Source organism: Sinocyclocheilus grahami, unplaced genomic scaffold (assembly GCF_001515645.1).
Source record: "Sinocyclocheilus grahami isolate Dianchi unplaced genomic scaffold, SAMN03320097.WGS_v1.1 scaffold438.1, whole genome shotgun sequence".
Classification (NCBI taxonomy): domain Eukaryota; kingdom Metazoa; phylum Chordata; class Actinopteri; order Cypriniformes; family Cyprinidae; genus Sinocyclocheilus; species Sinocyclocheilus grahami.
In genome coordinates, this window is record NW_015505617.1 from 274,333 (window position 1) to 291,406 (window position 17,074).

The following is a 17,074-nucleotide window of genomic DNA, read 5'->3' on the forward strand; positions in this document are numbered from 1 at the left end:
TCTTCTCTCTCGCAGGTACTGCTGTATGATCGAGTCAACACTGCACCCTGGTGGACACTCGTTCAAATACACTTTGAAATGATCGCTTCTTTGTACGTGGGTCAGTGAAAGACGGTTTTTGTCTGCGTCTGTTCATTTATTCAGACACACATTTAATATAGGCTGCAATTTATGCACAGAGACAATGACCTGAACCTTCTGCAATGATTTGGATTTTTAACTAAATAACCTAAATTAAGTTACATTGAAAAAAAAAATCAAATTTGTTCATTTAATTTTGAAAATAAGGATCAAGATATCATGTGTATGGAAACTTTTTATTTGATGGTTATGAAACTTGGTGGTTATGGAATTTAGAAACTCAGTTGATCATTCTCGAATATGTGACCAACCGTGGACCACAAAACCAGTCACAAGGGTCAATTTTTTGAAATTGAAATTTTACATCATACGCTTTCCATTGATGACAATATTTGGCTCAGTCATTTGCCGGCTAGAAAATAGAAGTATTTAACTTCCATGATAACTTCTGTCTCCGAGGATGTCACACCCATTGCACGCAACAGTCTTGACAGGAAAAATGGAGTGTGAGAAAAAGAGAGAGAGAGAGATGATGTGATACACACAGGAGAAGCCTATATATTACACAGAAATTACATAAGACAACCCTAAGTCTAATACCTTTGTTCAGTGTCCTGTGAGAGTCGTCTGGCCTCTTCTGGATCTTTTTTTAAGAATGTCTGGAAAGTGGAGAAAGTCTCCACCATGCCGATGTAGCCAGAGACGTGGACGGGCTTCCTCACCCAAAAAATGTCCTGCCTAGAGACAAAACACAGTTGCAGTCCGGCTTCTGACTGGTCAATGCAACATTCCAGCCGTGTTATAAACAACAATAAAGTAACAGCTTTTTTTATCCTAGATAGCAACACTCTGTTATGCCAGGGACACTTAATGAATAAAATTACATTTAAATGTTCAAATTGAAATCCTTCTTATTTTATAATGTAGCATCCATTACATAAAAGGTGCTCAAGGCATAATGAGCCCTTGTTATGTGGCAATAACTGTGGTTATAGTCACAATATAACAAATGCTACTTAAACATAGCCTATAAAACCTTCTTCAGTTTCTAAACCTAAGACTGATTGCTCTTTGAACTGTCTTGACCTACTTAATTATCAATAAAGTTAATATTTTAACAGCTAGTTTGTATACAACTACATTACCATTCTTTGACTGGATACCGAAGAGAGTCATATGTTTTCTTGTAAAGTTCAAAGGGGCTGGAACCTAGGTAAGGGCTCCGGAAAGGCTGCAAGGCTGCATAAAACTGTAATGAGACAGATGTATATGCACATGTAACAGAATTTTTGTTTATTTTATGTCAAAAACATGTCATGTTTCATGAACTATTTGCTGAACAAACAGTGAACTTTAAGTTTAATCAGTCTAGTACTGTTAAATGCTGTGAGTAATGTTTGTTGAGTAAATTGTTTAATATTATGACTTATGGGTCATATATGAGCAGAAATTTCGATAATTTCTGATAATTTTCCAATTTTTTTCCAATTCTAAAATGTTCTCATAGAGTATGTGACACACACAGATGTTTAGACAGCTGGCAAGCATTGAAATGTCAGCAGGGCCGGCCCTAGCATTTTAGGGGTCCTAAGCAGATTTTCAAAAGATGCCCCCCCATAACCACCCCCCCATCCCCCATCGTACACATCCTACACTGACACCTTATTGTAAAGCAATGTTATTTTAGTACCATTCATGTACTATTATATTTCTGTTGAATTATTTCTGCTGTCATTTTCATTTTAGGTAAAGTTTTAGTAATTTTGTTTGTTTTTGTTGTTTTTATTAGTTTTGTTGTTTTTAAATGTCTACATAGTTATCACATTTTATTTCAGGTTTAGTTATTTTAGAACATCAAGATAAACTAAATGAAAATGGAAAATGTTGCCTCGTCAACTAGCTAAAATAAAAGAGTTTAAGTATTTTATTTTAAGTAACGAAAATATTTGATCTTTTTTAGTATTTTTTATTTTAGTTAACTATATAACCCTGGTGTAAAATATTACCAAACGGTCTTAATCAGAATCTACTCCGTATTTATCTTTCAATATTGAAAGTGAGCAAGATAAGGGTGAGTGATGGATTAAAAAAAAAATTATATATATATATATAAATAAAATATAAAAGTGCTTAAGTAAATATATCTTCATATTTATGTATTCCATAAATGAAGATACATTTACTTACTAAGCACTTTTAACATTTTTCAACTATTTAAAATTTTAACCATTGCTTTCAGAAAAATATAGCACAATGCAGCATGCGCCATTTCAACAATATATTTTTAAAATCCACCACTCACCCTTATCTTGCTCACTTTCTTTTCTTTTTTTCCACTTCTCTGCAGTCTGCACCAGTTTTATAGCGTCGCTTCTTCTTTTTCAAACATTAACACACGCAACTGAAACTTTATCAAAGTCATTATTATCGAGCATAACTGGCTGAACCCTGACATGGGGCCCTATGCAACCGCTTATATAACTTATTCGGTCGGGCCGGCTCTGAATGTCAGAAATACCAGTGTTATGATTCCCACCTCTTTACAGATGTGGTTTAAAGTCTCTGAGCAGTCTCCATAGCTCAGCTCCATGTCCATAGTGTAGTTGAGAATTGCGAGGCAGCCATGAGGCTTAAGCACTCTGTGAGCCTCCTGAAGAAAACGTGAACGGTCAAACCAATGGAATGCAGACATGGTCGTCACAAGATCTACAGAGCCATCTTCAAAAGGCAGTTCTTCAGCTGGACTCTCCCTTTGTGTTTCAAATAAGTAAAACAGAAGCATGTGCATATGAATGGATGACACTCATGAAGCGAACAAAATCAAGAGCATAATCACAGTATTTCACCTCTAAATAAATAAAGAAATATTTGATATTTAGGCCCATTAAGACATTATTTTCATGTCCCCGCCTTTTATGTGCCTGATATGCAGGGTTTTTGTTTAGTTTAGTTTTTATGACACATTAATGATTGTCATTGCTGTAATATTATACAAGCGTGCTGAGTCATTTTGTCTGGACACACTTTTTTTAATAAAAAAAAACACATAGGCAATACAACAAATATGATTAAAAATGATGTATTGCTTTAAAAAAATACAACTCAAAAGTAAAACATGCACACACAGAGAACTCCGAAATCTCTGGAAAATGTATATATTTAAATTTTAATATACTAACAGTTTCGGACAAATACTTTCATTCCATGATTCCATGTAACACTTTTTTTTTCTTTGTGTAAATCTGCAGATTGTTCCCCCAAAAATCAGCACAGAAAATGGGAAAAATTCTAGCTGCTGAATCATGACAACAGTCATGCAGATAATTTGTAAGTCACTTTGAATAAATGTTTCTGGAATAAAGGAATAAATGAATGAAATGTAATTCATATGAAAAACAAAACTCTATGAACAAATCTTTGTGCTTGATTAGTTTGATATGGTGTGCATATGCAGGGGTGACAGAGATGTCGACAGAGATGTCTATTGTGACAGAAATGATTCAACTGAAATGAAATGTCAGTACTTCAACATACAAAATGGAAATGAAATAATATATATATATATATATATATATATATATATTTAATGTATTTATATTTATGTACATGTATATGTATATGTGTGTGGCTGTACATACACATGTAGTTGTTTTTTGGTGTTTGGCTTAGTGTTATGTTAGAATCATTATTATACTCATACGTTTTGTTATTTTAATATTTTGAATTGTTTTTAGCTTTATTGTTTTTGTTTTCATTTAAATGTTTAGATTTGAAATGTTGTATGCATTTGTCATTTTTATTGAATTTCTTTTATTTTCTTAAATGTGTGTGTATATATATATATATATATAGTATTTATAGAGTTTTAGCTTTTAGTTTTAATTACTTTTTCTTATTTGTAAGTCACTTTGGATAAAAGCGTCTGCTGAATGACAAAGTAAAAGTAAAGAAATGCCATAATGGCCCAGTTCCATAATGAATATACCATAATACTCAGTTGCACAACTTTTCAGATTAACATTTAATTTTGTAGTTAAACTGTTGCTAAATGTGAGTGCTATGTGTTAATGATTGTATACTGTCTGGATGATGGAAGGTAAACAGTGACAGGAGATTTACACAAAGTTAAGCTGTCACACATGCAGTAACATCCAATTCAGGTTTGCCTACCTGTAAGAGATGTTTGAAACATTAACATGTTTCCTCCCCATTTCCAGTTGAGCAGGACTGATGTCTGTCCCGACCACACGAGTAAAATGTGGTGCTAGGAGCAACGTTCCCTGCCCTGACCCACAGCCAACATCTACTGCCAGGTCATTGGCTGAATTTTTCTGGGAAAATACAGTAAACAATATGTGCAATTGTAAATGAAATGACACAGATGGCAGAATGATGAATAAAAAAAACAACAAACCGTTATAAAAGTCTTACATTACTCCTGTGGAACTGTAGAACCTTGTCAATGAGCTCTTCAGAAGGAGAAATTCGGTACTTCCAGTATGAGTTTGCATGTTCTTTATCTTCAAACAAACGTACAGCCATTTTTGACAGCTGTACAAGTCAGAAAGCTGCAGGGATTTAAACAGTCAGCATACTAGCCCGAGGAAATCAAATTAGGATGTAAAGGGGAGGAGTCATCTTAGGTTTCAGGCTTTGCTTCTTTCTTCCCACACTGAGAGACAGTATCAACCATGCAAATAGCGCAAAGCTGTTTAAAACATTTTTTTGAGGCAACCGTTATGTGCCCAGTTTGCTAATGAGGACTTGAGCCTCACACAGAGATTTTTCACATTCACTCAGGACTAAAAGTTCTTTCAAAATTAATAAACATCTCAATGATCGGAAAGGGATCAAAGATTTCCGGGCTAACCAGATGTCATGCTGAATAAAACATTCATAAAAACATCAAATAAAACATTCACAGTGATATCAGGGCATGGAAAATTGTGGTTTCAATGTTAGCGTGATTTTGAAAGACATCTCTGTTTAGTTTAGAATCATGAGATCTTTTGCGAAAGAAGTGACGTAAGCAGAAAGGTTAATGAAAATGGATATACCTTACAAAATGAAAAGAGAGCACATGAAAAAAAATAAAAGTATCGAAAGGCATAATCTGTAGATGTTGATACTGCTAAAGAACAACACGCTTATGGAATAAAAGGTTTATGTGAATGTAAAGTGTGGATGTTAAGAAAGATTAATTTACATTTTTACAACACCCAGATAGAGTAAACATTTCTGTGACATCCAGGGAATTTTTTACTATTCATGTGAACAAACTACACAACTGCAAAAACAAAAAACAAACAAACATTGATTTTATTGTTATTTTAAACAACATTACATCAATGCTTGCATGTTGTAGAGGAAATTCATTCTAATTAACACTGTGCAACATCATAATGCATAGTGCAAATACTAAGTGGTTTATATTTTCAGAATCTTTCATGTGTAATTATAAAAAAAAATACTGTGTGTTTGTAAGACCACACATTTGCTAACAACTTGATTAAGAAAGTAAGATTAAACCTTTTGTAGGAACTGCAGTAGCTAAACACCTGGGATGATAGTACAGGTGAGGTGGCTCATGTGTCACTCAGGTTTACATGCAAGCACACAGAAGTACTCCATTATAAAGTTCACTTTGGCCTCTGTTGATGACACTTTCATCTCCTCTAGAATACTGGAACAGAATAAGTGACAAGAAAAACAACATGATTTATAAAGGGCAAAAAGCAAATTCCCTTCAATAAGAAACATGCAGTCTAATTTTGTGTTATACAATCAACGTTGCATGACAGTAAAAGCGCCTGAAGTGTTGAAGTTTCTCAGAAAGAAGTAATTACCGTGATGTTGTTCTCTCCAGCAGCGTGGATGCAGCACTTGGATCGGCTCTCAGATAGGCTTGGTACATGGAGAATGTCTGAATAAAACCAATTACATTCTTGATGCTCAGCTGCTGCTTTATTGGAATTATTTCAATCCTTACAAAGACAGAAGATTATTAAAAAATTGTTAGAATATACAACTGCAACTCATGTCAGTGATGAAAAAACATGTAAAATATAATGCTTTTAGAATTACATTTAAAAAAAAAAAATAATGTATAATCAAAAAGTTTTATTTACACACAAATGTACCAATACAAAAGAAAGAGAATATGACAAGCAGATTTGTGTAGAGGCTCATTGACACAGATGGTTAATTATTCATTACAGTGAGTGCTGTGCTCTGGTTTACCTCTCTTTATCTGGGTAGGGTATGGCTTCAAATAAGTCCTTTAGCTTGCTGTTGGCCCCAGTTACCTTACTGCTCGTATAAGGCAGCAGTATTTGCTTTACCTAGCAGGATAAATTATACAAGCGTGCAATTAGCAGTTAGCAAAAGTTAAAGTAGCTAAACATGTATTCAGTAAGCTGAAGCTTTGGCATTTACATATTAAACAGTGCCAATTTACTAAACCTGCTCTCTAGATACTCTTGTTTCATTGATTGATATATATATATATATATACATACATATGGAATAGGCTTACTTCCTCATATATGTTATTAAGTTGATCACCACAGGATTCATAGTGTATTTTCACATTGTCTCCATAGCCAAAGAGAGCCAAGCAGCCACGTGGCTTCAGGACACGTGTAGCCTCCTTTATGAAACGTTCAGCATCAAACCAATGAGCTGCAGACGCAGCCGTCAGCAGGTCCACTGAGCCATCTGGGAATGGCAGCTCCTCTGCTGTGCCTACTCTGTCATTTAATGATAAACATGATAGGGATGAGACCACAGTAATCTTTTAGCACTTTACTGCACATTGTTGTGTCTCAAAAAAACGAATCTGGTCTTTAAACTTATATATAGGTAATGGTACATTGTTCCATATCTTTTACATGATCAGATCAAATAGTCTATGGAACAAGAATGTTTTTTTAATTTTTTTATGGAAGGGCAGAACCATGCATTACTGACCTGTAGCTGAGGTTAGGGAACCCTGGCACTGCTCTCGCCTGCTCCACCTGAGATTTACTGACATCAATGCCCACAACCTGCTCAAAATATGCCGTCAGGGGACGAGAGGTCTGCCCCGTTCCACAGCCCAAATCCACAGCCAGCTGATGGGGCTTTCCTTTCTGAGAAGCAAGTGTTTACCATTAAACATTATATGAGATAATAGCTTATTTTTATTTTTCCACATATTAAATAATATACAGTAAATACGTTATTGGCATAGGTTTTGTAGCATCAGTTCCTTTTGTGTGACTTCAGAGCTGTTAAGTTATGAGTTTGCCATATTTGCACTTATGACTGGCCTCTGGTGGTAACTTAGAAACAGTACCATAGTGTTACCATGATATATTAGACATGGTAAAATGCTAATAAACCCCACAGTGCTATCTTATACAATCAAAATTCACATTATATTGTACAATTAATTTATATTTATATATTTCTTATTAGTAGTAGTCTATAAATATAACTATAACCATATTAGTATGTTCTTATTCAAGTTTATTGTCATTATTATCACAATAATATTAAAATGGTTTTATAATGCATGTGCTCCATATTGGAAGGGTCTCACAGTTATCAAACAAACATGCAGTGATTCAGCTGTCGTGCACAAACACGACACCTTGGACGAACATGTCAGATTGTTGCGCTCAAACAACAACACAACAACTAGCAACACGACAGGTCTTACCTTTTTGTCCAGATACTGGAGAATAAGCTCCTTCAGCTCATCTGGTGGATCAAATCGATATTTTTGATAGAGGGAGGCATGCTGTTTCTCTTCAAACATTCTGTCCGTCATCTTTACTGTGACTTCAGAGCGAATCTTCAGAGGAAATGTCTGCACATCTACTGATAAAAGAGTTAATTATTACTGGACATTACAAACACAGACAAGAGGCAGGACAAACCAGTGACTGTACTATTTTGGAGGCAACAAAATAGCATATGCTACAACTGTGACTTTACTATACGAGTCATTTCCGCGAATTTGTATTCTTGTCCATGAATCAAACACTGAAAATCTAAATCAAAACGTGTGCCGGAGTTTACTAACTATAAAAAGATCGAAAATGTACAGTTTGCATTTGGTGCCGTTTTTAATGAAGTAGGCCTATTATCTAAAGACGTAAAAGAGAGAGCGTGTTTTAAAAATATAAATAAAGATATAAAACATGTGTCAGGTCATATACAGTGTGCGTGTGTTTTCATGGTAAATCACTCACAGGGACGGAGAAGTGGGCTGTGTGTCATTCGGTGGTCTCTGCTGCTCAGTTTGTGTTGTCTGTGCTTGATAACGAAAATACACTGCAGAGTAAAAACATTCAAAGCTGCTGTCCGTTAAATCGGGTTTGAATAAACAAATCGGGTCTCAGCTGAACTCATTTATTAAAATAACATCATGTAAATTGTAATGAAACCTTGCAGTGTTACGGACATCGCCATATTTGATACTTTCTCCCGTAACAGAAACAGTATCGCGAGAATTGGCTTTTCGTTCGCGCACTAGGCGCTACTGAAACAATTTGGCTAAATGTAGCCTAGTTAAAACTGAAAAAGGTTAAAAAATAATAGGCTATTGTCACAATTGTCATATTGAACGAGTTACAATTGTGCGTGTGCGTAGACAAAGGAATACACACAAAGGACTATCTATTATAGAATAAGTAATGTAAAGAATGTTTTCTTCTTTTTTGAACTGTGTAAGTAATACCATTCCAGCTGCAGCTCCAGAGGTGCTCTTTGAAAAATTGTTTACTAAAACATTACCAGAAGAGGGCAGCAGTCATCAAGCGGTGACAATTTATTCAATGGAATGCTTTATTAGCTCAGCTGAACCAACTTGTCTATTAAATGCTAGTATTATTTTGTTTATTTTAATATCTAAAATGTAATAATAAAAGTTGAGATTACATTGAACAACAATGACAAAAAACCCCAACAACAACAAATAGCACACTTACAGTGCATAACAGGACATTCAAAAGTCATTCAAAAACTATTTTATTATAAAATTTTATGAAGGCTAACTATGCACATCATTACCACAACATATTTCAAGACCATCCTGCTGCAATATGCTACCACATTTGTTAGTACCAGCTGTTTGGTCTAATTTCGAGTCAATTTCTAAAACACTGGTCTTTCCTTTCCACTTTTTCTGCATGACAAGAGTGATACTTCATCATCCTCTCAGAAATAAGACTGAACACAACACCATGCATATCATCTTTATTTTTATAATAATGTGAAGAAGTGGGTTTTGTTTCAAATCTCAAGAAGGTGAGTGTTACCGATCTGAACCTAATAAAAACAATATAGCTATATTTTCATAATTTTGCTTTATTTTATTGTTGAATGAGTTGAATTTGTCCAGAAAATTATCAGTTAGTGAAATAGGATATTTTGAATTTTCTTAACCATTTAACAAGGATATGCTCTTGTGACATGATTGCATTTATGTAAATCTAGTCAGATAACTACAAAATGTATCATATTATTATTTAATATATAAGTAAGAATTATGTTTGTGACTGATGTAATTGATTAACCCTATCGCTAAATAATAATTATAATCTTTCATAAATTTTTTGTAACAGAGAAACTCAACTAAATATTTGTTCACTCTGATTTAATTGAACTTTTCTAAAGTTCTGCGTGGATCAGAAACTGGCATCTACACAACCACGAAATTACACACCAGCAGAGGTTTGTAAAATTCAATTAGTCAATCAATCAGCAATAAATACTTTTATTTTTCACTTACATTTGATCATCAGCTATTCAAAGCAGTATGGTTCTTTAAAAGTGTTCATGCATTTAAAAATTCGTTCATGTTGTTTTTGATTTCAGTTTTAGTAAAGCCCCCTGATGGTGTGTTGAGGAATCAGTCAGTGGTTCTTACCTGTGAGCTTTCTGAAGTAACTGGTTCAGTGATGCTGGTCTGGCTCAGGATGGAGGGGAACCAGGGCCGTTTCTAGCCAATTTGACGCCCTAGGCGAAATCCCACACCCCACACAAATTATATATATATATATATAATTCTTTTCAGACACCAGTTGCTTGTCACATTCAAATTGGTTGTCATAGTAACGACACTAATTTGTGGAAATTCAGTGCATTGAGTTCCACAAATCTGAATGCATTATTTGTAAATTGACTGTTAAGATAAACATTTTGCACAATTTAGTATCTGTAATATCATTGTGTTGCCACTAGATGCCTGTATAGCCCTATGTAACAATCCCTAGTGGCTAAGACAATTTTACAATACAAATATTTTTTAATTGGATGTTAAAGTTTATATGGGAGTATTACATGACACGCTGATCTTTTAACAATGCATTGGCGCAAAAAACACACACCTTTTGGACAAATCTGCCACAAATATTTGGACAAATGTGCCACAAATACTGCCTAAACAAAATACTGATTTTGTGCACTTTATTTACTGTACCAATATTTTAAATTGGCCTTTGAACTTAGCTTTATTGCTTGGCAAAAAAATATAGTTACCTTGCCAAAGCACTGACAGAGCCCACTGATCTAATGGCGTTGTTGAGCGCTCCAAATGCAAACTTTGCATGCAACAATCAGGCAGCAATTGACAGCACTCTGATCTAGTGGCATACAGGCATCGTCAGATTGACAGTACTCTAGCTCAATAATGTTGGGGGATCCAGTGGGGGCAGCAGTCATATTTCAGGGTGACCGTGCCACTCTTTATCACAACCCTGCTAAAAGTCCCAGTACGTGCGCTCATTGGCGCCCTTTCAGCTGGTGGCGCCCTAGGCGACCGCCTAGCTCGCCTATGCCTAGAAACGGCCCTGAGGGGAACAGAGGAGTTTTGGTCAAACAGCAAATTATGACTGAGAAAAATAACAAGTTACAACTCACAGTGAATCTATCCAGCTATGAAACAGACCCGATGAATTAGCAGTGTGCAGTTTTTACTGAGAATACACTCAGAGCTCTGGCCCCCATAACAAACAGTCTTACCTCAACAACTACAAATGCTCCAAGTATGTCAACAGAAACTTAAACTGTAACAAACCAAGGTCATATCTTTGAACCATATACAATATTTTCACCTTAACTCAGAATAAGATTATTTGCACAAAACATACAGTGCCTTGTGAAAATATCCATGCCCCTTTATTTTTTTCACAGCCTTATGTTAAACTGCTTTAAATTACTTTTTCCCCCACATCAATTTACACTCCATACACCATAATGACAAAGTAAAACAACAAAATTTATAAAAATGAAACACTGAAATAAGTACATTGCATTCGTATTCATACCCTTAACTCAGTACTTAGTTGAAGCACCTTTACAGCCTAAAGTCTTTTTGGGTATGATGCAACAAGCTTATTTGCACATCTGCATTGGGCAATTATCTGCCATTCTTCGCCTCACCTCTCAAGCTCTATCAGATTGGATGGGGGCTGGCAGACATTTTCAGGTTTCTTCAGAAATATTTGATTGAGTTCAAGCCAAGGCTGTGGCTGGGCCACTCAAGGACATTCACAGAGTTGTCTATAATTGACTCTTGCTGTGTGCTTAGGGTCATTGTCCTGTTGGAAAGTGAACCTTCTGCCCAGTCTGAGGTTCTGAATGCTCTGGACTGGGTTTTCATTAAGGATATCTCTATATTTTGGTGCATTGAGCTTTCCTTCTACTCTGATGAGTACCTCAGTCCCTGCCACTGAAAAACAGCCCCACAGCATGAGGCTGCTACCAGCACACTTTACTTTTGGGATGGGACTGCTTGGTTTCCTTCAAACACGATGTTTAGAACTGAGGTTCATCAGACCAGAAAATCTTGTTTCTCAGAGTCTGAGGGTCCTTTAGGTGCTTTTTTGCAAATTCCAAGTGTGTTTTCATGTGTCTTCACTGAGGAGAGGATTGAGTTTGGCCACACTGCCGTAAAACCCAGATCCGTGGAGTATTGCAACGATGTTTGTCCTTCTGTTGGTTTCTCCTACAGTGGGGCAAAAAAGTATTTAGTCAGCCACCAATTGTGCAAGTTCTCCCACTTAAAAAGATGAGATATGATCATGGAGCTCAACTAGAGTGTCCATCAGGTTGTTGGTATACAACCAGTATAACCAAACCCCTTCTCCATCAATTGCTCAGTTTGGCCAGAAGGCCAGCTCTAGGAAGAGTCCTAGTTTTTCCAAGGGTCTTCCATTATGGATAATGGAGGTTACATGCTTCTGTGAAACTTCAATGCAGCAGAATTTTTTTCTGAACTCTTCCCCAGGTATGTGCCTTTCCAAATCATACTCATTCAAATTAATGTGTAGTAACATCTACAAGCGATATGAGTGCTCGTGAGCTAAATTTCAAGTGTCACAGAAAATACCGAATACTTATGCAATGGAATCATTTCAGTTTTGTATTTCTAATAAATTAGCAAAGTTGTTACAAACCTGTTTTGTGCTTTGTCATTATGGTGTATGGAGTGTAGATTGATGTGGGAAAATAGTAATTTAAAGCAGTTTAACATAAGGCTGCAACATAAAACATGAAAAAAATGAATACTTTTGCAAGGCACTGTACATCTAAAAGTTCTATAGCTAATACTAACACATTTGTTAGTGTAATCATGACATTGGTTTACTGTTTTTTTTTCAACTGCTTACATACAAAATCTTTACTTCTAACACAATTTTTGAAACCTGACACTCAAACACCAGAACCACACACCAAGTCTGCAAAACCATACACTAATTCTCAGCCTTTGACTCTGTTTTCAATTTCATAAAACACTTTTTGCAAAACACAACACACAATTCTCTATGTAACACACAAATATTGTGGCAAAGGTGTTTGCAAATGTTTGCTTTTGAGATGTGTTTGTGATATGTTGAATGCAGTGCTTCATTTTGCAAGAGATGTGAGGCATTTTGCATTTTGTGTGGGCATTTATTGGATTTGTGTGTAAAGTTTTGAAAATGTGTGTAAGCAGTTGAAAAAAACTGAGTGAATTTTGTATTAATAAAAGCATGCTCATTCATTATTTTGGTATACTAAAGCAATAGACTAATGAATTACTGTGCTCAAGTGCAATGTGTGCTCCGTCTGTAAGCAAGGGGTCTTTGGGTTTCACTTGCATTGAAAACACAAATGCTACACCAACACGTGTATATTCAGATCAATATGCTCATATACCCGAAAGATGTATCAATGTGGTTTCATGACACACAACTGTGTTAAATGTAAAAGAAGCTAAGATTATTAAGTTATGGAACTAATGTTTAAACTAACCAAAAGTCAGATTTTTAAAAAAAGAAAGAAAAAATAAATATTCTTAAAAAGAAATGTGAAAATTACAGAATAACCTATGTACACTGAAACCTATAGAAAGTAATTTGTATTGCAAATTTAGGCTTAAAGAAATTTAACAATAATAATAATAATAATAACAATAAATGTTTCGTATACCTCTTGTCTAATTACAATCACCTGAGACCAGCACAAAGAACACAAACATTAACATTAATTTCAAACACCTAGTTCAAAATTGACATCGCTTCTTCTTCTTCTTCTTCTTCATTACATTTTGTTCTGGTTCAATTCTATTCTACTTTCATGCAATTTATTAAATAATACTTCCACTGGAAATAAATAATAAATAAATAAATAAAAATATGATTTCATGTTATCTTTTACATTATATATATTTTTATTTACGTTTTCCTGAAAAGCCTAAATAAGGCGGTTTAATGTCCAGAAATGATTGTCACAACAGATCAGTTCAATTAGATTTACACTACCACTTTTTAAAAGTAATTAATACTTTTATCTAGCAACTACACATATAAATTGATCAAAAATCACAGTAAAGAAATAATCTTGCAGAAGATTCATATTTGAAATAAATGTAGTCCTGCTACACTTTTTATTCAACAAAGCATCTTGAAAAAATATGAATTAATCACGTGACATTGAAAACTGGAGAAATGGATGCTGAAAATTAAAGTTTGGCATCACAGGAATTAATTACATTTCAGAATATATTCAAATAGAAAAGACTCATTTTATTTTCTGTATTAAATAATATTTCATAATACTGACTGTTTTACTGTATTTTTGATCAAATGACTTCTTCCAAAAACAAAAACAAAAAAAATGGTAGTGTATTTGCATTATTTATAGCACTTTTCAATACATGTAGTTCCAAAGTACTCTGTAAAAAAAAAGTAGCCTAATTGTAATTTTCTGTCAGGACATTATCCAGTAATTTCACGGACATTTCCATTAACCCTAAAACACCTGTAAAAGACAAATACGGAAAATGTATTTGAATAAATAGTTTATTGTGCCCTTTACATATTTTTTTATAGCATAGCTTTACAAAGACTAATGCTTTATAAAACTCAGAGCAAGCAAGATAGTAGTGCTGTAGCTCATACTAAAATTATTATTATTATTTTTTTGTAGTTTCAAAAATAGACTTCCTCAGTGAAGCTGTTGAGGTTGTGAGTTTAAGATCACACTCTAGAACACATACTTGTGTGACTGAGAGAAACCTCAAGATAGCTCAGTTTAGCATTTCCTGCTCCGGAAATTAGCTAAATGTGCAAACCAGACCAGTCTAAAAATAACATTTGTTTTCAGCATGCTTTATTAAGATGACCTAAAATGGGGTTATCAGAGCTGTTTCAACCAAAACATGTTCAAAGAGAAGATTTCAAAATAGATAAAAGATTTTTGCCTGTTGACAACAACATTGCTAAAAATGTTACACTGTGTATCATCACCTTTAAACTTTGTATTAGCATTTGAGTTTATTGCCTCTTTATGTGGTGAATCACTTATTTCTGATTTGTAAGTTGCTTTGGATAAAAGGTCTGCTAAATAAATAAATGTAAAACTTTGTATTTCTTTTTTATATATTACTGTATGGAATTTAAATAATCAAATTAATATGTTATTAATAATAGCAAGCTATTCATTATTTTGGTATATTAAGAATGAATTAAGACTGATAATTCTTGTTTTATGCTCTAGTAAGATTGTATGGGTGTATCTGCATACTATCTGTATGCAATGATTCTTTGGGTTTCATTTGCAGTAGAAAACATAAATGCAACACTATCGCTGAGTAATCAGACTTGAATCAATATGCTCATGTGCCAGAAAGAAACCCCACTGTGGTTTCATAACACACAACTGTTTTAAATGTAGCACAATATTTCCTGGTATGGGGGAAAAACTTACATTACAAGCAAGTTAAACCATGAGATATTCATCAAAAGAAATGTAAAATTATTGCATTGCTTATTTGCACTGAAGCCTTTAAAAAGTTATGTTACTATGTTTAAGTATTAAATGTTGTCAGGCACGTTTGAAATGGCCTTATGAAGACAATGGCTTAAATTAATCTAAAAATAAATAATAATAATAATTACAAAAAATATTAAAGAATTGTAGCTAAAAACAAGAGAGTAACAATGCTAATATTAAAGTACTGACATTTGTTGTCTAATAAATTATAATGATTATAATTATGTACAATAACAATACATTAAATTAAATTAATAATTTTTCATGGGCAATGACAGGGGAACATTTCAATATTTAGATGTGCATGTGCCTACAAAGAGACTGAGCTTCAAAAATAGACCTCCTCAATAAAGTTAGTAAGTTTGTGAGTTTAGATCACAGATTTGGGTGACTGAGAGAAACCTCAAGATAGCTCAGTTTAGCAAACCATTTCCTGCTCTGGAAATTAGCTAAATGTGCAAACCAGACAAGTCTAAAAACAATATTTGTCTTCAGACATGCCTGATTTAAATGAAATAAGACAAACTATTTAACCAATAGATGTACAAACAGAAGAGTTCAAAATACTTTTTTTTTTTTACTGTGAATAACATTTTTTTAGGCTATTTGTTTATACTTCTAAATGTAATTTAACATGATAACACTAAAAAAATTATTAGTTTTATCTAGTACAGTATCTCTCTGCATGGACATTTTGTTTAAAATTCATAAGCTGATTGTTTTCTATGACAGGCAGATTTCTGAATATCGCACCGCCCAGTAAAAGCTGCTGGCTAGTTCTTTCTTTAAACTCTTCAGAGTGCATCACTTTAGCTGAGGCACTACAAAGAAGAATCATGCCGCTTACACCTATTAAAATCTTTATTCTGATGTGTGGATTTTGTTCCCAATTGCACGCTATCGGTGAGTCTGTCAAGAAAGAGATTACTCTGTCAAGAAGGAGATTATTCTCTCAAGATATTGTGTAATTCTTCCCTCTTTTGGTGTTTGTTGATTTTACGCTAAATTGATAAATTGTAGAATTATTTAATAATGTTCAAGCGATTTGTAAAACAAAATGAAAGTAATAAAAACAATTGATATAATACACTAATCTGTAGTTTTCACAGTCTCTATTGTTATCAAATTCAAATGAAGTGTCGGTTTAAAGACGTAACTGTATTTTTCAAAACAAATGTAACAAACGTAATCTGTGTCAGTGATTAACAATCACTATAGAAAATTCAAAACAATGTTTTATTTAGTAAGTGTGCAGCCTCTCTTTGTTCAAATGTTTTAGAAAATGCTGGTAATGCTGGGTCCTCGGCTGATGCACTAGCAGCTTGGTTTGTCCTGCACAGTTTGTTGTTGTAATCGTTGTAACTGTTATTCACAGCATATCCACCAGTTCAAACAGTTCAGACCCAAAATGAAGGTTGGTTGAATTTCTGTGCAGCAAAAATATTTTAAAAGTATTCAACAGTATTAAAAAAAAAAAAAGTGTTTTACAAGAAAAATCTATACAGTTTCTCACAGTTCTAATACTCCATCTGTTTTTCAAAACAAATGTAACAAACGTAATCTGTGTCAGTGATTAACAATCACTATAGAAAATTCAAAACAATGTTTTATTTAGTAAGCTTGCAGCCTCTCTTTGTTCAAATGTTTTAGAAAATGCTGGTAATGCTGGGTCCTCGGCTGATGCACT

At 34.1% G+C, this 17,074-nt stretch overlaps 2 protein-coding genes across 3 annotated transcripts; both read right to left on the reverse strand.

Annotated features, from left to right (window-relative positions):
- Positions 1 to 314: 314 nt before the first annotated feature.
- LOC107551941 (putative methyltransferase DDB_G0268948) lies at positions 315 to 4,799 on the reverse strand. The gene is made up of 6 exons (XM_016233726.1): positions 4,513 to 4,799; positions 4,252 to 4,412; positions 2,618 to 2,831; positions 1,227 to 1,330; positions 682 to 819; positions 315 to 567 (listed from the first exon to the last, which is right to left on the reverse strand). Exons 1-6 carry the CDS (start codon positions 4,621 to 4,623, stop codon positions 483 to 485), a joined length of 813 nt encoding a protein of 270 aa, XP_016089212.1. The 5' UTR covers positions 4,624 to 4,799; the 3' UTR covers positions 315 to 482.
- Positions 4,800 to 5,379: 580 nt separating this feature from the next.
- LOC107551942 (putative methyltransferase DDB_G0268948) lies at positions 5,380 to 8,574 on the reverse strand. Of its 2 annotated transcripts, none has more exons than XM_016233728.1 (7): positions 8,319 to 8,574; positions 7,784 to 7,941; positions 7,051 to 7,211; positions 6,617 to 6,830; positions 6,322 to 6,422; positions 5,928 to 6,065; positions 5,380 to 5,764 (listed from the first exon to the last, which is right to left on the reverse strand). In XM_016233728.1, the coding sequence occupies exons 1-7, from the start codon at positions 8,344 to 8,346 to the stop codon at positions 5,674 to 5,676; spliced, it is 891 nt and encodes a 296-aa protein (XP_016089214.1). In that variant the 5' UTR covers positions 8,347 to 8,574; the 3' UTR covers positions 5,380 to 5,673. The 2 variants fall into 2 exon arrangements, with proteins under 2 accessions (XP_016089214.1, XP_016089213.1); XM_016233727.1 differs by having other exon boundaries at positions 7,784 to 7,944.
- Between the last annotated feature and the right edge of the window lie 8,500 nt (positions 8,575 to 17,074).